This window comes from Geotrypetes seraphini, chromosome 6, assembly GCF_902459505.1.
Source record: "Geotrypetes seraphini chromosome 6, aGeoSer1.1, whole genome shotgun sequence".
Classification (NCBI taxonomy): Eukaryota; Metazoa; Chordata; class Amphibia; order Gymnophiona; family Dermophiidae; genus Geotrypetes; species Geotrypetes seraphini.
Window position 1 is genome coordinate 255143038 of NC_047089.1, and position 13922 is coordinate 255156959.

Below are 13922 nucleotides of genomic sequence, written 5' to 3' on the forward strand. Positions count from 1 at the left end.
GCAGAGAGGGGGGCACTTCTTACCCTCGCTATGCCGCTGCCAAAAGCCATAAACAAACTTGCCAAAACACAGCCCATGTCAGGTTTTTGTTCCAATCTTCTTAATATTTATTTTCCACTTTGATTCCTGGGTCATCTCAGCTCTTTTTGTTTCTATTGCTATTTGGTGCAAAGACCATTTTTCTCCTGGGCATCGCCAGGAAACATAACTTTTAGGTGCATTGGACTTATGCCATGGTTTTCTTGACCTAAATGCCTGCACTTCAGTCAGGACCACAAGTGAACCTAACTCAAAAACATAGTCATGATCTCCCACTTTCTCAGTTTGCGCTTTGGACTAGGCACCTAAGAACTGAAGGTCCATGAAGTTCACATTGGCTTGATTGTCCTATACTTTTTTTTTCTTCATAATTTATATTCTGCATACCCTACAATTCTATACAGATTACAAATTATTCAGGTGCTCAAGCATTATTCCCTAACTGTCTCGGTGGGCTCATACTCTATCTAATGGACCTGGGGCAATGGGGATCAAGTGACTTGCCCAGGGTCACAAGGAGCAGTGTGGGATTCGAGCCCACAACCTCAGGATGTCGAGGCTGTAGCTCTAACCACTGCACCACACACATAAGAGCTGCCCTACTGGGACAGATCGAAGGTCCATCAAGCTCAGAATCCTGTTTCCAACAGTGGTCAATCGAACTCATAAGTACCTGGCAGAAACCCAAAGAGCAGCAACATTCCAGAGCTGAGATTGTGATATCATAATGCCTCATTCCACCAATGCCTAAGAGCCGACCTCAGCAGTGATGTCACAATGGCTTCACTGTCCTATACTTGGCTCACATAAGAACATAAGAATTGCTGTATTGGGACAGACCAAAGGTCCATCGAGCCCAGAATCCTGTTTCCAACAGTGGCCAACCCAGGTCACAAATACCTGGCTGAAACCCAAAGAGTAGCAACATTCCAGAGCTGAGATTGTGATGTCATAATGCCTCATTCCACCAATGCCTAAGAGCCAACCTCATCAGTGATGTCACAATGGCTTGACTGTCTTATAATTGGCTCACATAAGAACAGCCATACTGGGACAGACCGAAGGTCCATCGAGCCCAGAATCCTTTTTCCAACAGTGGCCAACCCAGGTCCCAAGTACCTACCTAGATCCCAAGTAGTAAAACAGATTTTATGCTGCTTATCCTAGGAAGAAGAAGTGGATTTCCCCAAGTCCATCTCAATAATGGCCTGTGGACTTCTCTTTTAGAAAATTATCCAAACCTTTTTTAGAACCCCATTAAGCTTAAAAAAGGAACCTAAATTTCAATTAAGTCCAAGTAATGTCAATTATGAGGTGGTAATTGCCAATTTCAGTTCCGATTTAGCCCACTAAGTGAGACAACTACAAGCTGTAGGTATAAAAATACATTTTAACCGTGATGGTGATGGCGAGTGAAATTCTGATTGCCTTTTTTGGGGGATAAAAGAAAAAGAGGAGTGTGTGGGGGCACTGAGAAGTACTTATCCACTATAATAAAACCCTAAGTTCGCATGCGCACTTCAATCTCCATGCGGCCGTGATCACTGATCCGTGATCCGTGGTGCTGTGCCCGCGCATGCGCAGTGCCTGCTTCTGCTGATTTCCTACCCCGATCTCTGACGCCGGCTGACTTTCTCCTATGTTGCCAGGATGCCAGCCGCGGGGCATTTGCTAAGCCGGCCCACTTCGATAATGCGAGGCGGGTCAGCCTAGCAAAAGCCTCGAAGCTGCCCACCAAGGAAGCAAACACGTACAGTGAGTTCCTCCACCTTTTCCAGAGTCAGCGATTTCCCTTCATACCTGCATTCAGAATTGCTGAACTCTTGAGCAGGGCCACTACATACATAAGTGATTAGCAGGGAAGGGAAAAGGGGTACTACTGGACAGGAGGGAGGTAAAAGGAAGGGAGAAGGGCTACTGCTGGACAGGGGGAGCAGGGAAGGGGTGCTCCTGGACAGGGGGGAGGAAAAAGGAAGGGAGAAGGGCTACTGCTGGACAGGGGGAGCAGGGAAGGGGTGCTGCTGGACAGGGGGGAGGTGAAGGGAGAAGGGATACTGCTAGACAGGAGGAGCAGGGAAGGGGTGCTGCTGGACAGGGGGAGGCAAAAGGAAGGGAGAAGGGCTACTGCTGGACAGGGAGAAACAGAAAGAAAGACAGACAATGGGAGAGAGACAGCAAGAAAGAAAGACAGTCAGATGGGGGGCCAGGGAGAGAGAGAGAAAGAAAGACAGACATACAGAAAGAAAGAAAAAGAAAGAAAGAAAGAAAGAAATGCCTGTCTACACATCTATTCTAGCACCCGTTAATGTAATGGGCTAAAAAAGTAGTTCTTGAATAAAACATTCTCCTTGGCTAAGAAAAGTGAGTGATTTGTGAAAATATTTTTCTCGAACGCTTTGCTTTAGTGAACTTGTCAAAGTTTAGAGTGAGAGTGGTGAATCAAACTGAATTGAAGAATTTATCAGTGAGGGATAAACATATAATCCTCACATCGAGAAATCTGTTGATTTAGCTGTTTCCTTCTGGCTTTACGTCTGTTCTGAGCCCTATTGAAATCTGTGAAGCTGTGGCCTACGGAAGGAGAGGTTGGGAAAGGCAGGGCAGATGCTGGAGGGAAGTAGGGGGGGAGCAATGTTGGACCCAGCCTCAGCTTCTATATGCGTCGCAGCATTTCTGGCATTTTTTGTCCTAAAACTACCTTCGACGTATACCCGAGACTGACTTATGAGCGTGTGTTTAAATAGCAAAAAATCAAAATGACAACACACCAAATTCAACAGCATAACTAAGACAGAAACATGATGGCAGATAAAGGCCAAATGGCCCATCCGCAGCATCCACTATCTCCTCCTCCCCCTATTGGCTAAGGCTCTTAACATTTGCATCTCCTCTTCCTATTGGCTAAGGCTCTTTACACCTGCATTGTGAGGTCATAGAACTTTATGGTTATTGAAATATGATGGCAGATAAAGGCCAAATAGCCCATCCAGTCTGCCCATCCGCAGCATCCACTATCTCCTCCTCTCCCTATTGGCTAAGGCTCTTAACATTTGCATCTCCTCTTCCTATTGGCTAAGGCTCTTTACACCTGCATTGTGAGGTCCTAGAACTTTATGGTTATTGAAACATAGAAATATTATGGCAGATAAAGGCCAAATGGCCCATCCAGTCAGCCCATCCGCAGTAACCAGTATCTCTTCCTCTCTCTAATCCCACATGACTATCCCAGGCTTTCTTGAAATCAGACAGTCTCTGTCTCCACCACCTGGAGACCGTATCTGGCGAAGGACGTAAGAAGACTTGAGGCGGTCCAGAGGAGGGTGACGAAAATGATATGTATGAGGAGAGACTGGAAGCCCTGAATATGTGCACCCTAGAGGAAAGGAGAGACAGGGGAGATATGATTCAGACGTTCAAATACTTAAAGGGTATTAACGTAGAACAAAATCTCTTCCAGAGAAAGGAAAATGGTAAAACCAGAGGACATAATTTGAGGTTGAGGGGTGGTAGATTCAGGGGCAATGTTAGGAAATTCTACTTTACGGAGAGGGTAGTGGATGCCTGGAATGCGCTCCCGAGAGAGGTGGTGGAGAGTAAAACTGTGACTGAGTTCAAAGAAGCGTGGGATGAACACAGAGGATCTAGAATCAGAAAATAATATTAAATATTGAACTAAGGCCAGTACTGGGCAGACTTGCACGGTCTTTGTCTGTATATGGTTGTTTGGAAGAGGATGGTCTGGGGAGGGCTTCAATGGCTGGGAGGGTGTAGATGGGCTGGAGTGAATCTTGACAGAGATTTCGGCAGTTGGAACCCAAGCACAGTACCGGGTAGAGCTTTGGATTCTTGCCCAGAAATAGCTAAGAAGAAAAAATTAAAAAATTTAAATTGAATCAGGTTGGGTAGACTAGATGGACCATTCGGGTCTTTTTCTGCCGTCATCTACTATGTTACTATGTTACCTCTTCCGGGAGACTGTTCCATGCATCTACCACTCTTTCTGTAAAAAGTTGGTCCTTAGATTACTCCTGAGCTTATCACCTCTTAACTCCATCCTATGCCCTCTCATTCCAGAGCTTCCTTTCAAATGAAAGTGATCCTATGTGCACTTGGCTTCCTTACATGTTGCATTATTCTGTACTTACATGTATGAAAAGGGACTCAGTTTTGAGAGACATTGGCTTTATTCACAGTTTTCAGGTTGAACTAATGCAATCATATTACACTCTAAAAGCACTTAAATACAATTAAAATTGTAATCTATAACAAATGGATATATCACACACCCCCCCCCATAATTATATCCCAAAACTACACTCTAATTGAGAATTGAAAAATACATTCCAACCCGCCCTGGACGTGTATGACCAAAGGGCAAAATCATCAATCACTCTTTGCAAAATTTTGTCAATGGCTCCCAAATCTTCAGAAATCTTTTGTAATGTCCCCTGTTTGACACGCAGCTCCTGATTGGTGAGGCCCGACTGTAGTACAGAAAAAGGCGGTCGGAGCATACCGCGAGTGATTCCCTTCGCTCGTCGGTGCTCCGGCTGCTCTCTCCTGCCTCTCCCGCTGCCCTCTCCAGCCTCCCCCATGAAAAACCATATTCACGGTTTTTCAAGATTCGCGGGGGTTCCTGGAACATAACCCCCGTGAATTTTGGGGGAGTACTGTATACGTCTTTATCTATGCATTAACTCAATAAATCCCAGCCTCACGAACATCAGTTCCGCAGTCTCCTTTTGCTTTTTGGTTCCACCATATTGCTGCAGCCCAGCTGGGTTGCCGTTTTCCTACGATAATTGGTCATATGTGTTTTATGATATAAAAAACTGAATACGAAGACTTCTAATTAGTTTAGTTCAGAATGCTGCAGTTCGTTTGATCTTTGGGCTTAAGAAATACGATCATAGAAACATAGAAATAGACGGCAGATAAGGGCCATGGCCCATCTAATCTGCCCACCCCAATGACCCTCCCCTACCTTTCTCTGTGAATAGATCCCACGTTGTCTATCCCATTTGTCCTTAAAATCAGGCACGCTGCTGGCCTCAATAACCTGAAGTGGAAGATTGCACTTTTGAGGCTAGAGTGTTTTTTAAGTTTGGGTGTATCTGTTATAAGGCTCTTTTTGGTTTAGTACCCTTATATCTGGTATCTGACTGACTTAAAATTGACTAATAAAACAGAATGCACTAGAAGTTCCCTACCCCAAGAGCCTGTCGCTATAAGACTTTTCTGGACAGGACATTGGAATACCAAGCGGGGAAGATGAATTCCTGGTCGAGACCATTGATTACTCAAGCCAACTCTTATCTTATCTTTAGGAAATCTTTAAAAACTCATCAATTTGGTAATCATGAAAGCTGATCCAAATCCAAATTTAATTTTTAATAACTTATGTTTTTAATATGCTCCTTTTTTTAAACCAATGCTGTATTTAATTAATGCTATAGCTAATTGTGTGGGTTTTTTTTCTGATACTGTATTTTTTAACTGAATTTGTCTCAGTTTTTCCCTGTTGTGAACCGCCGAAAACTGTTGGTGGGGCTGTAGACAAGAAAATCAATTATTATTAATGATATATCAAAGGGCATCGATATCATACTTTACACTGCTACGGGCACTTTCCCTACTGGGATAAGGAGTTCAAGGACTGGAACTGTTTTTATATTTCTGTTTCTGTGATTAAATTTGATTCCGCAAGTAAATATGAACTAAATACTTACAGAGTTGAACCTGAAATGGATTGGGACCGAGGTTCATTACTGCTCTGGGTATCAGATCATGTACAGGCAAGTTCTGGCCTTTAAAATATGCTTTTTTTTTGTTTGTGTTTTTTTGCTCTGCAACCAGGGAACAATACAGGATCTGGAGAACAGGCGCCCCCAACTGGAGGAATTGAAAACGGCAGCACAGAACCTGAAAAATAAAACCAGCAATCAAGAGACCCGAGCAGCCATCACGGATCACAGTAAGTGAGGTGTCCGCAGTCTCTGGGAGCAGAGGGAAGGGACTTCTGAGCCGCCATTACATGGTTCCACATGTGATAATTTTGTTTTAGTTTAGATGTAATCCGCCTTGAACCGCAAGGTAATGGCAGAATAGAAATCACTAATGTAATGTAATGTAATAAACCCATTCCTCCCCCCTCCCAACTCCTGTCCACAATCTCTGAGAGGCAAAGATTGCACACCCATTCCCTGGGTAAAAGCATATTGCTTCGTGGATTAAGCCTAAGCTGTGTTCACTTGTACATGTTACATCCATGTTGTGTGGTCTTGTATTGGCAACGATAGATTATTGTTATTCTTTATTACTGGGTTTACCTGTAGTAGGGTTGAAGCTCTCAACAATGCATTGCTAAACTTTTGGGTCAAAATCGCAGCATATTTCTCCAATTTTCTGTGCTCTTCATCTATCAGATAAAGGTTAAAGTCATAGAAACATAGAAAGATGACGGCAGAAAAGGGCTATAGCCCATCAAGTCTGCCCACTCTACTGACCCACTCCATTAAGTCTGAGTGCTAATGACCTAGTTCCTTAACTCGACCCTCGTAGGGATCCCACGTGGATGTCCCATTTTTTCTTAAAGTCGAGCACGCAGAATAGTTCCCAAGACCCTGCAAAATAAAGCTCCTTTTTACCTGAGCTCAGTTCTAAGGATCTAAAAAGAATAATAATTTTATTTCTTCTATACCGCCCAACCAGAAGATCCGAGCAGTTCACAGCAAGAGAACTGAGGCATATCAGCGAAGCTGCAAGAGACAGTAGGAATCAGTAGAATTCAATGCTATACAATACAATACAATACAACATGATACAATGTAGAGTGATACAAAGCAAAATCATTGCATAAATTTACCAAACAGGTAGGTTTTCAGTGATTTTCTAAACTCATAGTAAGATTGGGAGTGGGCAATCAGAGAACGCATCCAAGAGTTCATTCTCCCCACTTGAAAGGCTACGGTTTTGTCTAAAAAACCTTTATAGCGGCAGGCTTTCGGAGTAGGGTACATAAACATGCCCGAGTTTCTTTGATGTGAAAGGATTTAATTGGGAGGATAAGTATGATGGTAGTAATCCAAAGAGGGCTTTATAGCAAAAGCAGCTGAATTTAAAAATGACTCTAGCTTCAAAAGGGAGCCAATGAAGTTGCTTATAGGGTCAAACTTTTTCGGTCCAAAGATCAAACATACAACAGCATTTTGAACCAGGTGAAGTCATTGTAGTGTTTTCTTGGTTGACCCTAGACATGTGATATTACACTAATCTAAGGTGGATAGGATGGTGGATTGAACTAGTATCCTAAAGGACACCATGTCAAAATATTTTTTTACAATTCTTCGTTTCCATAAAATAAAAACCTTTTCACTTGCCGAGATTCGATGGGACGGAGTTTTCAGTCTCTGCATTTTGGAAAGCCCGTTTTGCAGGAACAAGGAACATGGCCTTGGAGCAACCGAATGGAGCCCCTGAGAACGATGACCATTTCCATGCAGTGGCGTATCAAGGGTGAGAGGCGCCCGGGGCAGTGCTGCCCTTCATCTTTGCCCCCTTGCTCTTTCCCCTGTGCCGCGAGCGACAAGAACATCAACGTGCTCCTTGCGACCCCATCAGCTCTCCCTCTGATGTCACTTCCTATGCGTCGGTGGGAGAGACGACGCAGTCACCAGGAGCACTGGTTGACGTTCTTGCTCGTGATGGTGAATAATTATGCTTATGTTTATTAAAAACTTTCTATACTGCATAACAGCCTAAAAAAGGATATATATTCATCAGGAAAGGAACTCCATTTAAAAATCAATAACAATAAAACCCTAAGCGCACCTGCGCACTCCTACCTCCGTGATCCCTGCCTCTGTGATCCGTAGCTCCATGAGTAGGCAGAGACATGGTAGTAGCGGCGCATGAGCACAGTAGAATAGAATCGCTGAGCAGGGAGGAACCACCAGGCAAGGAGAGTGGCAGCAGGAACTGCTGAGCAGGGAAGTGTCTCGGCAATTGCAGCAGTCCTGACCTGCCAATCCCCCATTCCTTACCCAAAGCAGCAGTGGCAGCGCTGTAAACAGGCTGTTCGCGGTAAGTCCTGGCAGGGCCTTTCCTCTGCCGCATCACTTCGGATGCAGTAGAGGAAATCCCTATCGGGGCTGGCCACGAACAGCCTGTTTACATCGATGCAACTGAAGAAAGAAAGGAAGACTTACAGACAGACAGGGGGCAGAGAAACAGAAAGAAAGAAAGACGGAGAAGGGAGAGAGAGAGAAACAAAGAAAGACGGGGGCAGGGAGAGAGACAGAAAGAAAGAAAGAAAGACGGGGCAGGGAGAGAGAGAAAGAAAGAAAAACGGGGGCAGGGAGAGAGACAGAAAGAAAGAAAGATAGAGGGGGCAGGGAGAGAGACAAAAAGAAAGAAATTCTACAGATCTATTCTAGCACCCGTTAACATAACGGGCTTAAACACTAGTAGGATAGAAAAGAGTAAAAGGAAAAGGAAAAATAATTTTTTTTCTTCTAGAAATGCTAAGCAGTCAATATCTCCATCATAATGATTCTAATAAAAGCAGTCAAATCTTAAGAAACCATAATAAATACATTCAATTTTAAAAAAATGTTTATCCATATCAAAAATTAATCATATATTAATACAAATTACAGGTTACAGTCCCAAACTCAATAATGCAATTTGAGAAAGCCAATGGAAAAAAATGCACTTTTCGATGTCTTTTAAAGTTTATATATGATTCTTCTTTTCTCAAATCTATGGGCAAATTATTCCATAACCGTGGAACTAAATAAAAGAACGCGCAATCTCTAGTTGACGCAAGATGTGCCTTCGAGATATGAGGAACGACTACCCTGTTGGGGCATAAAATAACACCACTTTCCAGAGATCGGAAGGCTGTTGCTGAAATAATGCTCTATGTGCCAACATCAAGATCTTAAATTTAATCCTAAATTCCATTGGTAACCAATTAGAGGTACGGGGAAGGGAAGGGAAGGGGGGGCACACATGGCGAGGGGAGGAGTGGGAAGAGGCGGGGTGCCTGTGCCCCCCCCCCCCTCACAACGCCACTGTTTCTATGCAAGAGTTCTGGGTATAGCGGCATTCTGCATGGCTGTGAAGATGTAGACGTTTCCATTTCCATCGTCCTGCGTTCTTTGTAAGTGATGTCAGTCGCTCATGGCTCATCGCTTGCCAGCAGGTCCGTTCAATTCTTTACTATTGTTCATTAGTCAATAGTCATTAACCAAATTCAAAGAAAACAAGGATCACAATTTTACAGCTATACTGTGCTTTTGGTAACTTAGAAGTTTATCATAAAAACACAGAGGCAAACAGTGGTGTAGCGAAAGTAAGTGGCAATCGAGGCAGGGGCACCTCTACCTGCCCTCTTCTCCGCTCCACGCTCTTTCCTGCCCCCCCCTCTCATGCGCGCACCCCTCCCCCCCTTCCCTTGGGTGTGATTGTATGTGATGATCTTAAGGTGGCCAAACAGGTTGAAAAGGTGACGGCGAAAGCTAGAAGGATGCTAGGTTGCATAGGGAGAGGTATGGCCAGTAGGAAAAAGGAGGTATTGATGCCCCTGTATAAGACTCTGGTGAGACCTCATTTAGAATATTGTGTACAATTCTGGAGGCCGCACCTTCAAAAAGATATAAAAAGGATGGAGTCGGTCCAGAGGAAGGCTACTAAAATGGTGCGTGGTCCTCGTCATAAGGCGTATGGGGACAGACTTAAAGATCTCAATCTGTATACTTTGAAGGAAAGGCGGGAGATACGATAGAGACGTTTAAATAGCTGTGTGATCTAAATGTGCATAAGTTGAGTCCTTCATTTGAAAGGAAGCTCTGGAACGAGAGGGCAGAGGATGAAGTGAAGAGGTGACAGGCTCAGGAGTAATCTGAGGAAATATTTTTTAAAAGAAAGGGTGGAACAGTCTCCCGGAAAAGGTGGTGGAGACAGACTGTGTCTGAATTCAAGAGGGCCTGGGATAGGCATCTCTTAGAGAGAGGAGGAGATAGTGGATGTTGTAGATGGGCAGACTGGATGGGCCATTTGGCCTTTATCTGCCATCATGTTTCTATGTTTCTATAATCATAAAGTTCTATGACATCACAATGCAGGTGTAAAGAGCTTTAACCAATAGGAAGAGGAGATGAAAATGTTAAGAGCCTTAGCCAATAGGGAGAGGAAGAGATAGTGGATGCTGCGGATGGGCAGACTGGATGGGCCATTTGGCCTTTATCTGCCATCATGTTTCTATGTTTCTATAATCATAAAGTTCTATGACATCACAATGCAGATGTAAAGAGCCTTAAACCGATAGGAAGAGGAGATGAAAATGTTAAGAGCCTTAGCCAATAGGGAGAGGAAGAGATAGTGGATGCTGCGGATGGGCAGACTGGATGGGCCATTTGGCCTTTATTTGCCATTATGTTTCTATAATCATAAAGTTCTATGACATCACAATGCAGATGTAAAGAGCCTTAAACCGATAGGAAGAGGAGATGAAAATGTTAAGAGCCTTAGCCAATAGGGAGAGGAAGAGATAGTGGATGCTGCGGATGGGCAGACTGGATGGGCCATTTGGCCTTTATCTGCCATCATGTTTCTATGTTTCTATAATCATAAAGTTCTATGACATCACAATGCAGATGTAAAGAGCCTTAACCGATAGGAAGAGGAGATGAAAATGTTAAGAGCCTTAGCCAATAGGGAGAGGAAGAGATAGTGGATGCTGCGGATGGGCAGACTGGATGGGCCATTTGGCCTTTATCTGCCATCATGTTTCTATGTTTCCCCTGTACCTTTTTAGTTTTCCAGGCAAGAGCAATAGCACGAACTTGCTGCCCGCATCATGTCAGCTATCCTTCTGATGCTACTTCCTTGGCGTGGGGCCCCAGGGGCAGCAAGTTTGTAATGCTGCTCATGGTGGAAAAATTAAAGAGGTACAAGGGAAGGGGGGGCGGAGAGAAAGACAAGTGCCTGCCCCCTTTACAAAGACCGCACCCGGAGTGGACTGCCCCCTCCCTGCACTCCTCTTACTGCAAAATCTGTAAGGTCCAGACCAAAAACAAAATCAGCAGACCAGCATCAAAATAGATCAATAAATTATTGTATTTGAACAGACACTGGCCGACCTGGCCATGTTTCGCCCCCCTCTAGGTCGGGCAATTGAGAACTATGTGTGCTCGTTGCATTTTTCTCCAAAGGCAAAGTCCGCTTGACTGGACTCCGAAGTTATTCCAGTGCCTCCGAGTTGATTAGAGATTGGTTGAAAACATTCTTCCCAGTATCTTGCCTCTAGGCATTAACACATCCAAACGATGCCATAATGTTGTCTACAGGTTCTTCACGAAAGTGAAGCCTCGCTCGCATTCAGCACTTGATGGTTAGGGCTTGCGTAATGGGATTTGATAGGCCACCTTTACCTTCATTACGAGGAGCCGCTGAAAAGTTCTCAGCCCAACCAACCCAACTGGGGCAGTCTCCTTCGAGGACCATGGAGGGTCATTTGCCCACAGCGCCAAGGAGCTTCAGGGTCTCAATCCACTGAACTAACAGCTAGGCTTCTGCATTTTCCATCAACTTCACCAGATCTTGGACCCAGTGGCATATTAAGGGGGGAGGCGAGGGGAGCAGTCTCCCCCGGCACCCCTCCTCCTCTCTGCCCCCTTCCCACTTCTCTCCTTGCCACTCACCATATCTTTTTTACTTCCCTGGCACGCGTCAACATCGGCGCTCTCTCTGACATCACTTTCGGGACATGCGTCAAAGGGCGAGCCGACACCGATGTGCGCACGCGTCTCACATCGGAGAAGCTAAAAGGGTACAGAGAAAGCGAATGGGGGCACGCCTGCGTTGGGGGGGGGGCAGGGGAGGGGCACCTCGCATCCTTACGATACCACTGCTTGGACCTGTTCGTCAAGTGCAAATGTTGTCACTTCTGAAACAGCGGAGACCAATTTGCTTTAGGTTTTTTTTTCTCATTCTGCAAACGTCAAGTCAAACAAATGCGCCCAGTAAGTCGACCTGCTCTGCTCCAACGGTGAATTCGCACGGTGAATTGCAGCTTAGAATAATGCCTGTAAGGGATCTGGCTGCTAATTGGGATCCCCGGCAAACTTTTTCGTTCCAAATCCGTCTGTCTCTTCTTCTTGGCGATGTGCAGCGCGCCCTGAACCGCTAGACCCGCTCCCAGGAGCTCATTTATGATTGAACACTTAGAGCAGTGATTTAATCTACAAGATAAAAAAGGACAACAAAACCTATCTGCTACAAGGAAGAGATTAACTGGAGACTATAAAACCTGCTTGTTGTTAACACAATATAATATTTAAATATCTTTTCATTTGTGATTTGTCACGCTGGAGGGGAAATTGCAGTATTATGGTTCTTAACTCTCTTAGCTGGCACGAAGACTGTGAAACGTTCCAGATTTTTCCTGGACCTTTCGTGTACATCGTGATACGTGGCACTGTGGTGAAATTCAAATTCTGTCGCTCTCAGGACCCTGCAACACTAGTTACCGCTGCAGTCCTACGGGGGCGGAAGAGAAGCCCCTCGATCTTGCCCCTCTTTAGACATTTGGCCCCCCTCCCCCACTCCCATACCAAGATACTCTGGGTATAGGGCACATCCCCCCCTCCAGCGCTAACAGGGCCTGGTGTGGCCTAGGCCTTTTGTGATAAAGGTTTTTAAATAGTTTCTTTCTCGTCCTGGAATACCATATATAGCCAATTAGGTAAATCAATTGGTTTCACAAATATCTCATGAATATTAATGACTGAAAACAGAGTCAGCTGGTAGTGAGGGCGAGAGGCCCCTCCCCTCCCCTGCTCTCCCCGCCCCTTTCCCTTCCCCCGCCCCTCTAGTTGTTCACCGCCACGAGCAACAAGTACGTCAATGTGCTCCTCGTGACCCTGTCGGCTCTCCTTCTGTCATCACTTCCTGTGAACGGCGCCCAGAAATGACATCAGCGGGAGAGGCGACACGTTGAAGTTGTTGGTAGTAGCAGTGAACAGCTAGAAGTATGGGGGAAGGAGAGCGGGGCATGCGCTTGGCGAGGGGAGGATTGGGAAGAGGCGGGGGTGGAGAGTAAGAGGAATGCCAGAGGCGGAACGCCCGCCTTTACTACGCCCCTGGGTTCACCCCAGAACATGCTCCATGGCCGCGGTGGATCTGTTGGCTTCTCTTGACATTTCCAGCTTTTTGCTAGTGGTTGGAGCCAATTTTGACGGCATTTTATAGGCCTGTGTTTAAGGCGTCTGTCTCGTGCCTATGGCACTTATATACCTAAGAATTAACATGCCTGAAATGAATCTGCAGGAACAAAAGGGGCATTTTTGGAGGGGTGGGTAAGGGCGGCATGTGGGCCGACCAAACTTAGTTGTCCTGCAGTGAAAATCAAAGGTTTGACGAGATTTCCTGGATGGAACTTATACGTTGTTACTTAGACGATCTAAAAATGGGTTTAAGTGCCCAGAAGGTATCCGAAGTGACCAGATAAGAACTGTAGACACAAAGTACAGACCCCCACACCACTGACCACCCACACCGCCATACAAATTGGAATAAAAACGTACATACCTGCCTCTAGAACATCAGCACCTGGCATAGGAAAGCCTAGTACATCTGCACAGAGGTGGCTTAAGAAGTTTGGGGGGTGGGCTAGTGAACCATAGAGAGGAGGATCCAGGCCCCTAAGCCACTCTAACCACTGCATTCATGGTGAAAAATGTGAGCCCCCCCCCCCCAACCCTATTCTACTGCCATATAGGTGGCACCTGCAGCCATAAGGGCTATTGGGGTGGTAGACAGGTGGGTATAGTAGGTTTTGGGGGTGTTTGGGGGAGCTCACCATGACCTAAAAGGGAGTT

General features: G+C 45.3%; 1 protein-coding gene across 12 annotated transcripts in view; it reads left to right on the forward strand.

Annotated features, from left to right (window-relative positions):
• Positions 1-13922, forward strand: part of DMD (dystrophin) — a 2510493-nt gene that overhangs the window by 2003892 nt on the left and 492679 nt on the right. For all 12 annotated transcript variants that reach the window (XM_033949686.1, XM_033949693.1, XM_033949692.1 and 9 more), the window contains one exon: positions 5896-6013. In XM_033949686.1, coding sequence (XP_033805577.1) covers positions 5896-6013 — 118 coding nt within the window. The remainder of the gene's footprint in view (positions 1-5895; positions 6014-13922) is intronic.